Raw genomic sequence first — 17,945 nt, 5'->3', positions numbered from 1 at the left:
AAAGGAATTGTATTATGATTATCCCAGTGGCATGAACCCAAAGAAGAGGGACTTTCACTGACTGTCAAAATGGGGGAACACTTTTTAAAAACTTTATAGAAACTTATTTTGTCCATTTTGATGGCTAGCCATTTTGATAGACAATCATATTTTGATAGTCTAAACATTATCAAAAGAGTGGACCCATGATGTCTTAGTTTTTATGTTAAATTATATCCAGGAAATTTCATTGAAAATAATGCAACATAGAGCATGTAAGATGACTCATCAACTTTCTAGTGCAAATTTTTTTATTTGTATTGATTTAACTTTGCCTGTATTTAAAATTGATTTTCCCCATTTTTGTATGCTATAGTACAGACAGATCTTTCAGAGTGAAGTACGTCCCATAGATTATGCCTGTACACAAAATGACTTGCTGGGTAGGACTGACAGTACTGCTCCTGTGTATAGTGTCTGAGACCACCAGTCAGGATAACCAGTGGGATGACAGGGGCTACATCATCTTCTGTCTGTGTATGGGTGAGTTTATGTATTTGTACTGTACTTATACTAATACATGTATAAGGCTGATGACCCCACCCACCCCCATCCCCACCCCTTGTGTTTTTGTGCTGCTTTTGTATGGACACCATAGAAAATTTGAATTATCATCTAGCTGCTGACATATGTTTTTACTATAATGTATATATCTCTCAGCCTTTAAGTGACAAAAAAAAAGATATTAATTACTGTTGATTTAAATGTTTGGTCTGAACTGTATCTCTTTATTTCTGTTGTTAATACATATATTTTTGGGTTAATCAGGGCGGTTTGGTAACCAAGCAGAGCATTTTCTGGGAGGATTAGCATTTGCCAAGAAAATTGACAGAACACTGATAGTCCCTCCTTTTAGGACATATGTAAGTACATAAATATCTGTACGATGTTAATGGAGCATTGTCTGTAGTTTGCTCAGAAAGAACTAAATTAAGATATGTATCGATCCTTGATTCATCAGTGAATCAGGGTGTCCCAAAGGGGACATTTAAAAAGAAGATGGGGATTTATATAATGATGATATCATCATTATAGGCAGGGAAATTCCCAGGCCCCCACGTCTTAGGGACAAATCTGTCAATGTCTGATATGTTCGGAGTTTATTATGTCTGCAGGTCATAAAAAGTGAGATTTGTGGCCTATGGGCCTCTTGTTTCATGAAACTTCAGGTTTATATTTGTGTTTTTCAGAATTGTCATAACTTAGTGAAAAACAAAAATATGCTGTAATGTCAATTAACTATTTCTATAAGATGTTATGTTTCTCAATATATATCCATTTGAACTCTCTGAAAAATTCCATGTTGATAATTTTTTAAAACACCTACCTGTGAAATCAGAGAGGACTTAAGATTTTCTATTAGTCTGTCTATCTGTCCATCCATCCATCTGTCTGTCCCACTTTGTTTTTTGCACTTTTTTCCTGACTGCTTGCAGAAATTGAGCTGATATTTGGTATGTGAGTGAATCTTGATGAGTTACAGATCAAGTAAACATTTCGTTCCATTTCATTGATGTTTGACGGAATTCATGCAGGCATTTTCAATTTTTAACAGGAACCAGATTTCTTTTGCCAGTAGGGGACTAGTATTGCTAATGCAATACTCTCAGAATGCTTGTTATTATCATTATAAATGCATTTTATCTTAAAGATCATTTTCTCATTTATTGATTACATTGTGTTTTGACAGAAACAATTTGTAGGTAGCATAATTATACATCTATTTAAAAAGTATGGCTTTTGTACTTTATGGAATGGTAACATATTTAATATTCTAACTAGTGCATGAAATGATTTCTTTATCTTTGAACTGATTTTTATTGGAGTGAATTTTCTTTAATCATCTTGAAATTGTATTCATCAAATATATGCTGTTGAATTTTTTGAAGAAACAATATCTTGACAGAATGATTTTCTAAGGCAGTAGCTTAACTTTTCAGGCAATAAAATGTACATGTTTTGATTGCAGAATGATAGACTATTGTATGGTCTTGATTTTTATCTTAAATATTTTTTCTCTGCTGAAGATAACTGATAAATTTACATGGATTGATTTTCCTTAACTGAGCAATATGAATTTCTAAATTTTATATTAACCAGTAATTTAAATTATTTGAAAAAAAAACTTAAATGTATAAATAATCAAATATACATTTTATAAATACAGTACTGCTCCGATCTTTGTTGCAGTATGTGAAAAGTAACAAATATGTGACAAAATTTAATGATGTTTACGTTTTACTAAAAAAGGAAAAGTCAATAATTCTTGATTTATTTATTTATATTTATTTTTAAGCTACCTTATTATTTTAATACTTTTTGCACTTTAAGCAAAATCACAAAATACATGTCAGAACATAAAACATTGATTCTATTTTAGAAAAATATAGAGTTTGATGAATGGTTTAAACTGGAGCCATTAAAGGAATATCACCGTGTCATCCTAGCCAAGGACTTTATGAGAGACCTCGCCCCCACCTACTGGCCCCCAGGAAATCGGACGGGGGTCTGTTATGGGAAACCTGGGAGGGAGTGCCAGATGAAGGAGGGAAACCCATTCGGTCCATTCTGGGATGGTCTGGGGGTAGACTTTGATAAAACAATATCAACGGAGGCCTATTATGGGGATCCAGATGTATGGAAGGAATTGTGAGTACTATAAATAAAATATATTTCATATATCAATATTTTCTTTTTATTGAAAATTGTAAAACAAAAAACCAAAAACAAAATTATTTTGATCACGCATTTTTTTCAAATGCCTGATGTGCAAATAAAGGAGGAGACCCTATTATTTGTGACACTGTAAGATGACTCTGTTAACATTGAAATTTGTTTTCTTTTTTCTGTGTAGGAGTTTAAAAAATTGCTGTAGCAGTTGGGAAATATATCCTTGAGGCCTGAGATTTTGTATGAAAAAAAAATCGGGCTCATCTTTTATCCCCAAATATTGAATAAAAATTGATTCTCAGAGTATTTTCTCCAACAATTTCTTATAATAATAATTAGTTGCTAAAGATACTGTCATATTTCTTGCCTTTCAGATATCTACTTGTTCTTATTTCAGACTTCCTGTAGATAAATACCCTGTAGTTGCCCTTCGGGGTGCCCCAGCCCCTTTTCCAATAGCTGAGGAAAATATTCCATTGGCCAAGTACCTCCAGTGGTCTGACAGTATAGAAGAGGAGGCTAACAGCCATATACAGAAACTCATTGGGAAGGAAAAGTTCATAGGCATTCACTTAAGGAATGGAATAGACTGGGTAAAAGTCCTAAAGTCAAATATAAAGCCACCTGATAGGAGTTAAAACTACTTAAGATAATCCGATTCTCAGGTTAATAAAATTCGCAGTTAAGTAATTGAAAATACTCATAAAAATATCTCTGAATCCACAAAGTAATGTAATTTTACCCACAGAATTTCTTAAAATTAAACATTAAAGTTAATCATAGTATATGGGGAAAATTGTCAAATCTCCAATATATATTCAGAAAAAGCGAATAGAAATATCATTTTCTCCTTGCAAATTGATCAACAAATATATCTTAGGTTAAAAAACAATAGGTATCCAGGCATTCAGAGAAATTGTCATGATTGTATACTTATTTGGTATTCTATGTCTTCTATTTCCTTCATGTATTATATAATACACAAAGTAAAATGCTTCTGCTATCATTGCAAGACACCACAAATCAGTTCTAATTTCAATTCATACTAATAAGCATTGGTATCAAAGGCTCAATTCAAGAAAATCTTACTTCTTTAAAACTGTATTTTTTTTTTTCCTTTTTTGGGGTACAAATGTCAACTTTTATAAGACCTTTTCCAAGACTTCCACAAACCTCAAATCATATAACGATGAATATGATGAAAATTGTTGCATGGAAAGTTTTCATTTTCAAGCCTCATATTCATGCTTTTTAAATTAAATATTAAGTTTTGGAGTTATCCTTCCTGGCTGAGGATCGGATATCCTTAAAATAGTAATAGTGAAATATTCTAGAGGAATGTTGATTATATAAGTCTCTGTAAGAATTTGTTTCTGATCCTTTTTCCTTTCTGTCAATAAATATATCTAATTCAAAGAGTGTAGGGAATGTTTGTAAATTTGAAGAGTTAAACATTTAAAACTTAAAGTCAGTCGTTTGAGAAAATGAATTCTTGTTAATTATTTATTGTGTCATATTTTTAATACTAAATTTCGACGCATTTTTCTTTTATTTAGAAATTATTTTGTAGCAAAATGCCTGTGAACACGTGGAGGGAAATGAAAATTATATGGCATCTCCACAGTGTCTTGGATATGGAAGGGGCAAAAAAGTCACTTATAAAATGTGTTTCCCACCTAGAGAGGAAATTCTAAGGTAGATTTTAAATTTTGACTGGATGGCTCAACCAGACTGCTAATTCTTAAACATGAAAAAATCCACTGATTTACATCATATTAATATTTTCCAGGCTAACCAAAAATGCTGTTTTAAGAACCAAGGCAAAGCACATTTATGTGGCCACAGATAAAAATCCCATGAAGGAAGATTTAGAAAACCATTTAAAATCTTTAAAAGTATGTATTCCATGGTAAAAATAGGTGTAAATTTGAATCTTTTTCCAAGAATATTTTTAACAATTTTAATTCCCTTATTGACGTACCAGGTTAAATTAGCTGTTTTTCTATTTAGGTCAAAGTTCATCATCTTGACCCCTGGCTGCCACAGATTGACCTTGCAATTTTAGGCAAGTCGGACGTATTTATAGGGAATTGTATATCATCTTTTACCTCATTTGTCTCAAGGCAAAGACTTGTAGAGAACAAACCAACACAGTTCTGGGGATTTAGCTAGTATAAGCAAATGACAAGCCTAAGAATGTGAAATAGCAACAAAAGAATATTGATGGACTGTAAACATTCCAAAGAAGAGGATATACATCCATATAAATAAAAAGCTTTAATTTTACAGCAGGGTATGGAAAGAAATAGGATTACATTCTTTTTATTTGTTTTCAGACATTCATATTCATTTGCATGAAGTAACAAGATTTGTTCATTATATCTGACATTTTGTTTTAAGATCAGTGAAGTTTATATATATGTAAATCTCAGGTTTTAAAGTATAGTGTAATTTTTGTTGATTTCTGCAAGCTAGTTTTGTTTTTAATTGCCCTGGAGTTGACAGCAAAGAATTAATAGGTCTTTTCAGAATTTTTTATGTATTTTACATTTTGATTGTTGTACTTTACAATTCTGATTGAAATTTTTCATTATCTTTTGTTACAATAAGTATTATATAGGAATTTCTATGTATAAGAGAAAATGAAGAAGAATAGTAAGGTCATTTATTGTGACTCAGGTGAGCTTTGTGGCCTATGGGCCTTATGTTTTAGATGGTGCTATGTATGTCATTGTACATAAAATTTTATAAATACTGTAGATCACTTAATGTTCGCGAAACCTTATTTTCGCGAGATAGTCATTGACTCTTTATTGGCGAGACAAAATTTTCACGAATTGTGGTCGTTGCCTTGTATAATCTTACGGAATTCTATTATACGCGAGAATGAAATTTTCGCGAGTATAGCGTCTCGCGTAATTACGCGAAAATAAAGTTCTCGCGAATAAAAAGTGATTTACAGTAGATTTAAGAATTCTAAATGGATTCATTTTTTATTTGTATATATAATATAAACAACACTGTACATAATTTATATTTGAAAGATAAATACATCACGTTGGATATCAAACAAGCATCAAATAAATATAAAACAACAGTATACCTAGACAAAAAAATGGAATTCTGGAAGACCATATTATTTGGATATAGAATTCCTTTGAAATGGGTCATAATCAACCCATCCTTTAGTGTGTTATGAAAAGCAATATGTGTTTGTGAAAAACTTATGCCCTCTATGACAGTTTATGGTGAGGGTTGAATTTTACAAGTCAACCTCTAAGGTGAGCATGTCAAAATTCCTGGTGAAGGAAGGTATTGTCACAAGAAATAAATTTGTGGAATAAGAAACCCCTAGTTTATCTGTTCCAAAGTTGTGATTGCCAAAGTTAAAGTTTTACAACAATGGGTTAACTCTAAGGTCAAGATCAAAAATATTTAAGTCTATTGAAAGGTTTTTCCAAAATGAATATAAATATGAAGTATGGAAGCCCTACCACCAACTGTTCAAAAGTTATGACCATGGTTAAAGTTTTTTTTATTTTTGATAAATTTTGGTGAAACTCCCTAGTCCCAAGGTCAAGGGTCAAATTTTGTTGTATCCAAAGAAAACGTATTCTAACAAGAAAATACGGAAGCCCTGGAGGGACATTGACTTACTTGTTATGACTTATTTGTTATAGCTTATTTGTTTTGACTTAGTTTGTTTTGAGATTTTTTTGTAAGTTCTAAATAAGTGTAGGTAAGCTATTGAGAACGATTAATTGTAGTTTTGTAGTTAAACGTACAAAACTGATGTAATTACTAAATTTTTATCTGTTGAATACGGACGCCCTTGAGGGATATTGACTTATTCTTCTGTGTTTTGTCTTATTTCTTATGTGTTTTGACTTATTTCTAATGAGTTTTGACTTAGTTCTTATGTGTTTTGACTTAGTTCTTATGACTTAACTTTGAATTCTTGTTATTTGGAGTTTGCTATGACAAGTTTAGTTAACAAAAAGTGGCGTGAAAGATGGAGGCCACGTATAGTTTCAGAAAAAAAAATGTCCTTGAATTTATTACTAACGACAAGATAAAATAGTAGTGACTGTCATGTTCTTGACTTAAATCATTATGCAAACTGGAAGTTACATATAAGAATTAAGTAATAACTTTTAGAAAATAAGAATTAAGTTATAATAACAAAAATAACATTTACTTTAGAAATCACAACTGTACTGGACGTTAAACTTCAATTTGTCAATCAAAAACCACATTTAAAATAGGACTAAATATTATTTTTATCATAAAAGTAAGCCAAGCAACGGGTTTTCAATACTTTTCTTACACTTAGTATAACTAGCTACGAAAAAATCACAACAAATAAGTCAAAACAAAAAAGTTAAAACAAATAAGTCATAACAAGTAAGTCAATGTCCCTCCAGGGCTTCCGTAAGAAATACACCTGTGAAAAAAAAATCCATAGCTCCATCCATTCAAATGTTATTGGCAAAATTAATTTTTTTTTCGGATAAAAAGACAGATGGCCGAACAGGACAAAAGCTATTTATCCCCAAATCTTCGATTACGGGGGCATACAATTGAGCATAAACCTACTAGTATTAGTGTCAATAACAAGTCATTTATACAGACGTGTAATTCCTAGACAGTGCAACTGTTGTAAATATATATTTTTTTTTTGTCATTTTAGCAATTTCCTTGAAAGGTACAAATACATCATGCGTATTTGCGTCAACCATTAAATATCATGATCTAGCTGAAGCACAGTTACTAAACTTGTATCTTTAGAAGCACTTTCTAAAAACTCGTCGAGGGATATTTGTTCATCGTGGTTTTTATCCATTTGTTGAAAGACTTCCTCTATCTTTTGTTGAATAGCTTGTTCATTTCCAGTATCTGCCATGACACCAGCAATTCTGTGTATCGCCTAACATATGAAATACAGATATGTATAAATGGTTCATAAATCCAAAATATTTATATGTATTTATTCAGGCGCGATCCAGGGATTTTTTTTTCGGGGGGGGGGGGGGACCCGTCAAAAAATTTCCAACCCAGAATTTCTTGGCAACCCCCCTCTCCCCCCCCCGGAAACCCTATTCCCAAACGTTAAAAAATGGGTTGGTGGGGGTAGGTAGTCGTTGACTTTTAAAGCTCATACCTAGGACTTTTCAAACTAACCTAACATAGACCTGCGTTTTCGAGGAGGAGTCTGCGTTTCCCAAGGGAGGGGGGTCTAGGGTCACTTTTACTAGGTTTAGTATATATATTTCACGACTCTGCAAAATTCAGTGGGGGGGGGGGGGGGGCCCCACTCTAGATCTACGCATGTTACCAAAACTTATTCTATAAAACAGTACTCAGAAAAAATATATATATTCCTGTGGGTTTTTTTTCAATGCAACCAAATTGTTAGTGTTCATTATTTTAATATGATTTACGCGTTTAACTTAATATATTCATTATTATTATTTAAATGTCAACTCTTATTTGTTCATAAATATTAATAAAAATTCAATTTGACATTTTAAAAAAAATGTGTACTTACTGATATTATATCCTTCATTTCATTTTTGGAAATGAACCCATTTTTGTCTGCGTCGTAAATTTTGAAAGCCCACTTCAACTTCTGTTCCACGGTACCTCGGAGAGTCGCACTGAATCCACAAATAAATTCCCGGAAATCCACGTGACCATCATCATTCACATCGAAAGCTCGAAAAACGTGTCGAGCGAATTTCGAGGCATCTCCTGTCGGGAAGAACCCGATGTACATTTTTTCGAATTCGGCGAGTGTAAGGTAGCCCTTTGGCCAGTCTTTTATAAAATCCTGGTACCACTGCTGTATTTCTTTTTCCGTGAAGTCTGTTTGTTTCCTGAGGTCGGCTATAGTCTCTGGCTTCAGTTTACTACTTTGCTTTCCCATGTTGTACTCAAATTGTGGCTAAAAGAATAGTAAACTCCCCAAATCTGTGTAAATAGTTTCCTACTGAGGTATTTGTAAACATTGCCCTTTCTTTGGGTGGTCAATTAAAAGTAAAATGATTGCCATTTATAGATGTGTAGTTGGATTAGGCCAGAGGGGGCTTATGTGCGTAAACATTTTTTGTCCAAATTTAAATCCACATAAAAAGAAGTGGAAGCTTAATCAAATATATCTGGAGACTATAGAATTATAGATTTTGACCTCTGTCTTTTTGAATATCCTTTGACATGACGTACAAATAATGAAATATGCATGCTCCTCGACAAAACTTTGGAAATTCCGAGGAGGTTCTTTAAAGGGTGATACGAATTCATATCTTGTCGTACAGTATTTTGTTTTCATGGAATTACAGCTTCTTTTATATTTATCATCATTTCTATTCCGAAAATCTGTCGCACAGTGTTCTGTGAACTTGGCAAGATTGTGTTCAAAGAACCTATATGAAATGGTAAAATTTTAGGCCCGTAGAACGCGGGGATCTCTACTTTTTCTGACCATTATAATTTGCTTTGGTAAATTTTCATTTAAATACTTGCTCTCTACCAATTTTTGTTGCTGTAAGGTCAAATACCGCCACATTCCATTATTTAAGGAAAAAAATGGTACAAAAAATAGAATTTTTTCGAGTTTGGATTGTTGAGATTTGGGGATGGGGTGGGGTTGAAGGGGTTGGTCTACCATTCTTAAACCGTTGTACTGGCCTGAATTTGCTATCATGGGGGGATAGTTTATATAAGAATAAAATCAAGAGGCCCAGGGGACAAATCGCTCACCTGAGCACATCGGCTAGGAAAAAAGCAAAAATCAGATCAGAATTGAATACTTTAGGGGGGTTGGGGGGTTGAATTTAAATACTACTTGAGAATGCCTCCATATCAATACAGCATATACCTTTGCTGTTCTTGAGAAAAAAGTTTTTAAAGATTTTTTTACATTTTGTTTGTATATATTACTTCGTTATAATTTGAATTTGATTCGCCGTTGTTTCCCTTCCTACCCCAAAGGGTCATGATTTGAACAAATTTAAATCTTCAATACATGAAGATGCTTACATGTCAATAAGACTAAACATAGCTTTTCTGTTCTTTGGATTTTTCCTTTTATTTTCCTATTGTAAAACTTTGATCCACCATTGAGAGCCCACCCTACCCTTGGGGGTTATGATTTGAACAAATTTAATTCTACACTACCTGAGGATACTTCTGTATAAATATCACTAATCATGGCTTTGCTATTCTTGAGAAGAACATTTATTTTAATATATTTTAATATAAAACTTGGATCCCCCATTGTGGCCCCACCCTACCACTGGGGGTTATTATTTGAGCAGCTAAAATCTACACTGCCTTAGGGTGCTTCCATATAAATATCACTAATCATAGCTTTGCAGTACTTGAGAAGAAGATTTTAAAAGATTTCCTTATATATTCCTATGTAAAACGTTGATTGGCCATTTTGACCCCACCCTACCCCCAGGGGTCATGATTTGAACAAACTTGAATATATATCTACACTACCTGAGGATCATTCAACCTGAGTTTCATCTTTCCTGTCTCAGATGTTCTTGAGAAGAAGATTTCTAATAATTTTCCCTATATATTCCTATGTAAAACTTTGATCGGCCATTGTGGCCCCACCCTACCTCTAGGGTTGTTATTTAAACAAATTTAAATCTACACTACCTGAGTATGATTTACATGAGTTTCATCTTTCCTGTCTCAATGGTTCTTGAGAAGAAGATTTTTCAAGATTTTCCCTATATAATTCCTTTGTAAAACTTTGATCGGTCATTTTGGCCCCACCCTACTCCCGGGGTTCATGATTTGAACAAACCTGAATCTACACTACCTGAGGATGATTTCACATGAGTTTCATTTTTCCTGTCTCAATGGTTCTTAAGAAGAAGATTTTTCAAGATTTTTCCTGTATATTCCTTTGTAAAATTTTGATCGGCCATCGTGGCCCCAACCTACCCCCGGGGGTCATAATTTGAACAAAATTTAATCTACACTACCTGAGGATGATTTCATGTGAATTTCATTTTTCCTGTCTCAATGGTTCTTGAGAAGAAGATTTTTCCTACATATTCCTATGTAAACCTTTGATCGGCTATTATGGCCCACCCTACCCCCAGGGGTCATGATTTGAACAAATTTAATTAAATCTACTCTACCAGTAGCTGCAGATCTGTAGCTCTCCTAATAATTTGACAGACCGGAGATCAATATATTTTTTCGGAGAGCTACAGTTCTGCAGCTACTCTACCAGAGGATGATTCAGCATGAGTTTCATCTTTTCTGGCCCAGTGGACATTTTTAACATTTTCCTGTCCAGTTACAAGAAAAATATGAATGCCAAAAGTCCAGTAGGGTTGCTTTATCGGTCATTGTTTGAAAATACATGTATATTATATAAACAACATAATGTATTTTTGAAAGATTAATAGTCCTACAACTATCACAATAGATAGCAACGTTGTCGTGAAACCGTAATCGCCATATTGTTCTTATCTGACAAGATTGGAATTTGCAGCTTACGTCATTCCCATTTATATTCTAGTTTGAAGTTTATTTTCAATACAACTAAGCTATTTTCATCTGCAAAATATCGATATTCGGTCCAAAATTTAATAATTTCGAAAGTCTAGATAGAACATTTTCTGATTTTGGCAGCAATTTTATTTTGGTCCCTATTGGTTTCAAACTGTGTGGATAATACATGCGTGATGTTACATGTAGATATTGGCGCGGTCAGTTAAATTACCAATATCTAAATTATATTTTCCTATAAGTATAGCCACTAACGAAAGAGTAAGGGGTCTTATATAATCTCTGTTTTAAAGTTATATATTTTAAACGTATTAGTATGATCATTTGAATATTGTACCATACGACTGGCGGTAAATTTAGATTTTGCTTTGATGTTGCTGTGGTGTATATTTGCCAGAAGAATCAGTTTTTTAAGTCACGCCCACTTTTTGGCATCAAGCCATAACAAGACCATAAACAATAATAATTAAGTTACAGGTACTCAAAGCACAGTCCATCTGTAGTACTGACATTTACAATTTATGTGGAATTCTTGACAACATTAAAGACGAAGAAATCGATCTTAGTTTTATTGACAAAATTTTAAACGAATACATGTTGCATTCGCACATCGAGTGCAAAAGAAAAAAATGGGATAAAAAATAATAATCGTAGTAAAACAAATATATAGATTTTCACAAACCATTGTTTACAATAGAAAGTTGCAACGCACGACAATTAACATGTCGTAAAGCTATCAGAGTTGAAGAAGTAAAGATCTCAAAGACGATACGTACATGTATGGTATAGAAAAAAAACAAGGTGTGTTTGTGAAACACAATGCACCCGGCGACAATAAAGGTCGAAAAAGCTATTTTTAGCATATTGATCACAGTCAATGTCATAAGGTCATTGACCTTGGTTACATTTGAAAGAGCTCGAGCTTACTTAGTGGAGAATGCACACCAAATATGAAGTCTCTATCTCACGGTTCTAAAGTTTTGGCGAAGGTTAAAGTCGCCAACAGACAGACAAACAGACAGACAGAACAAAAACATTATACGCCCCCAATCTATCCATCACATAAAAACGAAAAAGAATTTTGTGTAAATAACCATTAAAATCAAGCAAGGAATAATTGGGGAAAAAATTCAGATCAACAAATCCGAAAGAGTACTTGAAAATTAACTGAAAAAAGATCTAAATACGAAAAAAGATAATGAAATATCTGACTTATCTATGTTTTATCATCTGAGGATCTAATTATTCTGTAATTTACAATGTCAGTGGTTCCCCTCCCCCCCCCCCCCAAGTGGTATTCCTATCTATAAGAATAAAAGTTGATGATACTGAACCCAAAAATTAACGCCCAATAACTTAAAATAGTTGTGACTGAGATCTAGAGCTATTTACACCGATTTTAAATGACAGAATTAACAGGGACGTAGTATCCGGGGGGGCCAGGGGGGCCTGGCCCCCCCACTTTTTTCCCCAACAGTACCTTTACTATAGTAAATGTTCATTGATAGGATGGTTGGCCCCCCCCCACTTATAACCATAGTATAGTGATAGCAAGGATTGTAAGGAAAAAATGGAAGTGATAGTAAGTTGGCTTTGAAAAAGTTGGCCACTACCCCCCCCCCCCCCCCCCCCCCCCCCCCCCCCCCCCCCCCCCCCCCCCCACGAAATAGGATTTTCGAGTTTGGGCAACTTTTAATTTTGATTTTTTTTTTGCTTGTCAACTTTTTCAGGTAAGTAAAAAAAAAATTTTCTCAGGTTGGCCCCCCCACTTTCAAAAACGATGCTACGTGCCTGATTAATACCGGTACTTTATTAGATATTCAAATGGAGTCAAGCTGGATTTCGTAAAAATTGTTTTACAATTGATCACATATGTAGTATCCGGAATTATAATGTCCTATCATGGTTCTATTATTATTTCTATGTACCGGAAGTGTACAGTGAATAAATGATGTAAACAGCACATGGTTGTCGTGTCTGGAATGTATCTGATAAACATCGGTCATCCTCACTAATCTATAACAATAGATACAACAACTGGCGACGAGGATGGACATTACGCTGCCATTATTTCCGCAGTTTGACCTGGAAACAGACAAAATCAACGCAGGGCCCCGATGGGACAGGTGGATAGGACGCCTGGAAAATTTGTTTATTGCTCTGAAATTAGTGAATCCAGTGGTGCCCGACGGCGAGGAACCTGATCAGAACGTGATCAAGGGTATAGACGATAGAAAAAGAGCCTTATTGTTACAGTATGTCGGCGAGAGAACGTACGGTATATACGAGGCGCAGAAGGGGACAACAACTCCAGATTACAGCGGTACAAAAAAGGTACTTACTGATTATTTTCGCCCTAGAAAGAACACGCAAATGGAGATATATAACTTCCGTTGCTACAAACAAAAAGAAGGCCAGTCCCTTGATGAATTCCTGACAGAACTTCGAAAACTAGCGAAAAACTGTGAATTTGCTGACACAGACAGTGAAATTTTGTCACAAATTATTCAGAACTGTAGATCTAATCAGTTAAGACGAAGGGCACTGAGAGAAGCTGATAAGACTCTTGATGAAATTATTCAGCTTGGTCGTGCAATGGAAATCTCGGATTCGCAAGCTACAGCAATGGAGAGGCTAGACACAGCGAGTGTAAACAAAGTGTTTAACAAACGACCAAACCGACATCACTCAAAACCAGTAAAGCAACAAAACCATGTCTCGAAACCAAAACACAAAGGACAGTGTTGGAATTGTGGTGGACCTTTTCCACACTCGGACCGTCCATGTCCAGCAAAAGGACAAAAGTGTCACGACTGTCATAAAGTAGGACATTACAGAAAAATGTGTCGCAATAAGAAACCTCAGAAAGTGAGATTAGTCAACAAAGAGGACAATAACCAAGACTATAATGACAGTGATTCGGATGGTTATTGTTATGGAGTTAAACTCATTGGACGCACAGAGAGTATCAACACGGTGCGAGGTCCTTATGTTACAGTGAACTTGAACAACAAGAAACTTAAACTGTTAGCTGACAGTGGATCCTCTGTGAACATTCTAGATGAGACAGATTATGAGAAGATCGGGGAACCAGCCTTACACAAAGGAAAAACGCATGGAAAATTAGTTCCATATGGTGTAAAGGACACAATTAAAGTGCTCGGCACATGTGATGTTAAGATTGAAGCTCCACAGAAGTTTACTGTGTGTACATTCTATGTAGTGAAGGGGAGAGGAGGATCCCTACTAGGATACCCTACTGCGAGTGAACTGAACATTATTAAAGTGATCAACAAAGTCGAAACACTTGGAAGTAATGTTGAGAATGACTTTCCTCATCTGTTCAGAGGAATAGGTAAATTCCGAGGACAGCAAGTGAAGATTCATATTGATGAATCAGTACCTCCAGTAGCACAGAAACCCCGGAGGACTCCATTTCTTCTACGCAGTAAAGTTGAAAAAGAGATTCAACATCTACTAGACACAGACATTATCGAAAAGGTTGAAGGCGAACCAACCCCATGGATCTCCCCCATAGTTACTCCGCCCAAAAAGAATGGTGAAGATATACGCCTCTGCATTGACATGAGAGAGCCAAACAAAGCTGTACGCAGAGAGAGACATACTATGCCCACAATTGAAGAACTAATTTTGGATCTGAATGGAGCAAAAGTTTTCAGCAAACTTGATCTCCGCAGTGGATATCATCAATTAGAGCTACACCCTGATTCACGATTCATTACTACCTTCAGTACACACCTTGGCATTTACCGATATAAGCGTTTAAATTTCGGGATATCTTCAGCATCAGAAATATTTCATGAGACAATCCGACAAGTTATTCAGGACATCCCGGGTGCGAGAAACATTTCTGATGACATAGTAATATTCGGCACAGATCTCCAGCAGCATGACAGAGCTCTTCAGAAAGTCTTACAGCGACTCTCCGATAGTGGACTTACCCTTAACCAGAAGAAGTGTGAGTTCCGAACGAAACGGATTTCCTTCTTTGGTGTTGTATTCTCGGATAAAGGCATATTCCCAGATCCAGAGAAAGTAAAGGCTGTGAAGGAGTTCGGTCGACCTGATAATGTCAAGGAACTAAGGAGTTTCCTGGGAATGACAAACTACAGCTCACGCTTTATCAATGACTATGCCGATATATATCAACCCTTAAGAGAACTTACCCATAATAACGTTCAGTGGCACTGGAGTCCAAAGTGTGAGGAAGCTTTTCGTAAGCTGAAGGACAGTCTGTGTGGAGACACCGTCATATCGTATTATGACCCTTCAAAAGCAGTTACAGTGAGAGTTGATGCTAGCCCAGTGGGGTTAGGCGCCATCCTTTTACAAGAGGACAACAAAGTTGTCTGCTACGCAAGCAGAGCTTTAACCCCTGTTGAGTCAAGATACAGCCAAACCGAGAGGGAAGCCCTAGCAGTTACTTGGGCATGTGAACACTTTGACCTTTACCTGAGAGGCTTGCATAACTTTACCATAATCACTGACCACAAGCCTCTAGAGACCATTTGGAAAAAGCCGCGACCACCACTCCGCATCGAAAGGTGGGGACTACGCTTACAACCGTACAAGTTTACAATAAAATATTCACCTGGAAAGGATAATATGGCAGACTACGTTTCAAGACACCCTGTTCAGCCAGCAACAGATGCGAGAGATTTGTCAGAAGAGTATGTGAACTTCATCGTCCTGGAGTCTTTGCCACGGGCAATAGAATTAGATGATGTGAAACAAGCCACACTAAATGACATTACTTTACAGAAGGCCATTGAGTTTACTAGAAATGGTGACTGGTACAAGATGAAGACTCTGAAACAGGACGAAGCAGATTTCGAGGAACTGACAGCAATCAGCTCAGTGCGCGACGAACTTACTGTTCACAGTGATAACATTCTGCTACGTGACACACGCATTATCTTACCAAAAGCCCTTCGTGACAGGGCTATAGACATTGCACATGAGGGTCATCAGGGGATGGCAAGAACAAAAGCTTTTCTTAGGTCAAAAGCATGGTTTCCTGGCATGGATGGGAGAGTTGAAAATCGTGTCACAAACTGCTCAGCCTGTCAACTCCTTACTCCTGAACGTCATACCATGGAGCCGTTGAAAATGTCGGAACTACGTGGTGGACCTTGGGAGAATTTGAGTATCGACTTCTGTGGACCATTACCCAGTGGAGACTATTTATTTGTGATAATTGACGAGTATTCACGTTACCCAGTAGTCGAGATTGTAAAATCCGTCTCTGCTAAGTCCGTCATACCTGTATTGGACAAAGTTATCAGTGCATATGGGATACCCAAGATAATAAAGAGTGACAATGGAAGCCCATTCCAATCATACGAATTCAGAAGATATGCAGAACATATGGGGTTTATCCATCGGAGGATAACACCACGATGGCCCAGAGCCAATGCTCAAGCCGAAAGTTTTAATAAGCCGTTGATGAAAGCTGTGCGCTCCGCTCATATTGAGGGACTTAACTGTCGGCAAGAGTTGTATCGCTTTCTCAGACAATATCGTGCCACGCCACACTCATCTACAGGACGTACACCTTTCATGTTACTGTTCAATCGGGATCCGAAGACAAGGTTACCAGTAACCACTCACAGAGATTCGGCTCCGAACGACTTTCAAGTTAGAGAGAAAGATAGCAAGAAGAAATTCGACATGAGAAGTTATGCAGACAAGCGAAATCAAGCAAAGGAAAGAGACATTAGTGTAGGAGATTCCGTCGTGATGAAAAATGAAAAACGTGGTAAGATGCAGCCATACTTTTCATATGAGCCAAAAATCGTTACGGACAAGAAAGGATCCATGATCACCGTGGACAGGGAAGTAACACGCAACATGTCACAGTTCAAGAAAATCAATTCAGCAGTGAATGAAGAGTTGGAGAACAGAGCAAGGATGCAGGAGAATAATCATGAGGAAATCGAGTTAGCGATGCACAGTTCTAAAGCGGATTTAGAAGATAGTGTTGTGAAACAGTCCAAGACCAGTCCATCTGTGAAGAACACATCTCAGAAACCTGTTGTGCAACCCTTGAGGCGAAGCCAAAGATCGAAACAGCTTCCTGTAAATCTTAAAGATTTTGTGTTAAACTGACATTATGTTAAGTTGTGGCCATGCTGTGAAAAGGGGCACAATAATCCCCAGCAGGTCACTGGACTAAGAAGTCCTTATTGTTTTATTTCTATATTCCTAAGCATGTAATGATTGTAAAAGACATTTGTCTATCATAAGTTCAATGTTTAAATATAAACTGCTTAATCTTGATTAGTGACAGATGAAATATGAACTGTTTAAAACTGATAATAATTTTGGATGTTTTGGAATTTTAATTTTGTACCATTTATCTAAAGAGGGGAGGAATGTAGTATCCGGAATTATAATGTCCTATCATGGTTCTATTATTATTTCTATGTACCGGAAGTGTACAGTGAATAAATGATGTAAACAGCACATGGTTGTCGTGTCTGGAATGTATCTGATAAACATCGGTCATCCTCACTAATCTATAACAATAGATACAACAACATACTCCCCCGGGATGACTTTGCAAACAATCATCGAAATATTCAAAAATATAATTAAAAAAAAAGAAATTTCTCAGCGTCTTTTTGTTGAGTTGTTTAGGTAAAATATTTGAAAGAATTATTTACAAACATACATTCAAA

The 17,945-nt window shown here is 35.7% G+C and overlaps 4 protein-coding genes across 4 annotated transcripts in view; 3 read left to right on the top strand and 1 right to left on the bottom strand.

Annotated features, from left to right (window-relative positions):
- The first annotated feature begins 354 nt into the window (after nucleotides 1-354).
- On the top strand, nucleotides 355-5,457 carry LOC134230374 (GDP-fucose protein O-fucosyltransferase 1-like). The gene is made up of 7 exons (XM_062712149.1): nucleotides 355-522; nucleotides 808-902; nucleotides 2,420-2,688; nucleotides 3,107-3,302; nucleotides 4,280-4,404; nucleotides 4,499-4,604; nucleotides 4,720-5,457. Exons 1-7 carry the CDS (start codon nucleotides 396-398, stop codon nucleotides 4,879-4,881), a joined length of 1,080 nt encoding a protein of 359 aa, XP_062568133.1. The 5' UTR covers nucleotides 355-395; the 3' UTR covers nucleotides 4,882-5,457.
- A 1,948-nt stretch (nucleotides 5,458-7,405) lies between these two features.
- On the bottom strand, nucleotides 7,406-8,916 carry LOC134230383 (neurocalcin homolog). Its single transcript, XM_062712172.1, has 2 exons — nucleotides 8,258-8,916; nucleotides 7,406-7,636 (listed from the first exon to the last, which is right to left on the bottom strand). The coding sequence occupies exons 1-2, from the start codon at nucleotides 8,633-8,635 to the stop codon at nucleotides 7,448-7,450; spliced, it is 567 nt and encodes a 188-aa protein (XP_062568156.1). The 5' UTR covers nucleotides 8,636-8,916; the 3' UTR covers nucleotides 7,406-7,447.
- The window catches only part of LOC134230381 (serine/threonine-protein kinase NIM1-like), an 85,872-nt gene continuing 76,648 nt past the window's right edge, over nucleotides 8,722-17,945 (top strand). Inside the window, exon 1 of the mRNA XM_062712168.1 lies at nucleotides 8,722-8,731. The gene's annotated coding sequence lies outside the window, so the exon portion shown is untranslated. The remainder of the gene's footprint in view (nucleotides 8,732-17,945) is intronic.
- On the top strand, nucleotides 13,294-17,373 carry LOC134230392 (uncharacterized protein K02A2.6-like). The gene has a single exon (XM_062712191.1). It carries the CDS (start codon nucleotides 13,294-13,296, stop codon nucleotides 17,371-17,373), a length of 4,080 nt encoding a protein of 1,359 aa, XP_062568175.1.

The sequence above is a fragment of the Saccostrea cucullata genome, unplaced genomic scaffold (assembly GCF_032062105.1).
Source record: "Saccostrea cucullata isolate Sc308-1 unplaced genomic scaffold, CSIRO_AGI_Scuc_v1 ctg315, whole genome shotgun sequence".
Taxonomy (NCBI): domain Eukaryota; kingdom Metazoa; phylum Mollusca; class Bivalvia; order Ostreida; family Ostreidae; genus Saccostrea; species Saccostrea cuccullata.
Note: the sequence above shows the minus strand (reverse complement) of the source record. Positions and strands in the feature narration are given on the sequence as shown.

Bases quoted from the DNA above. Each gene is read 5' to 3' on its own strand.
- LOC134230383 (XM_062712172.1), bottom strand. From the start codon at position 8,635: ATGGGAAAGCAAAGTAGTAAACTGAAGCCAGAGACTATAGCCGACCTC. The intron at 7,637-8,257 runs GTAAGTACACAT...TTCATATGTTAG, and splicing joins AAATGAAGGATATAATATCA to GCGATACACAGAATTGCTGG.
- LOC134230392 (XM_062712191.1), top strand. From the start codon at position 13,294: ATGGACATTACGCTGCCATTATTTCCGCAGTTTGACCTGGAAACAGAC.
- LOC134230374 (XM_062712149.1), top strand. From the start codon at position 396: ATGCCTGTACACAAAATGACTTGCTGGGTAGGACTGACAGTACTGCTC. The intron at 903-2,419 runs GTAAGTACATAA...ATTCTATTTTAG, and splicing joins TCCCTCCTTTTAGGACATAT to AAAAATATAGAGTTTGATGA. The intron at 4,605-4,719 runs GTATGTATTCCA...TTTTCTATTTAG, and splicing joins ACCATTTAAAATCTTTAAAA to GTCAAAGTTCATCATCTTGA.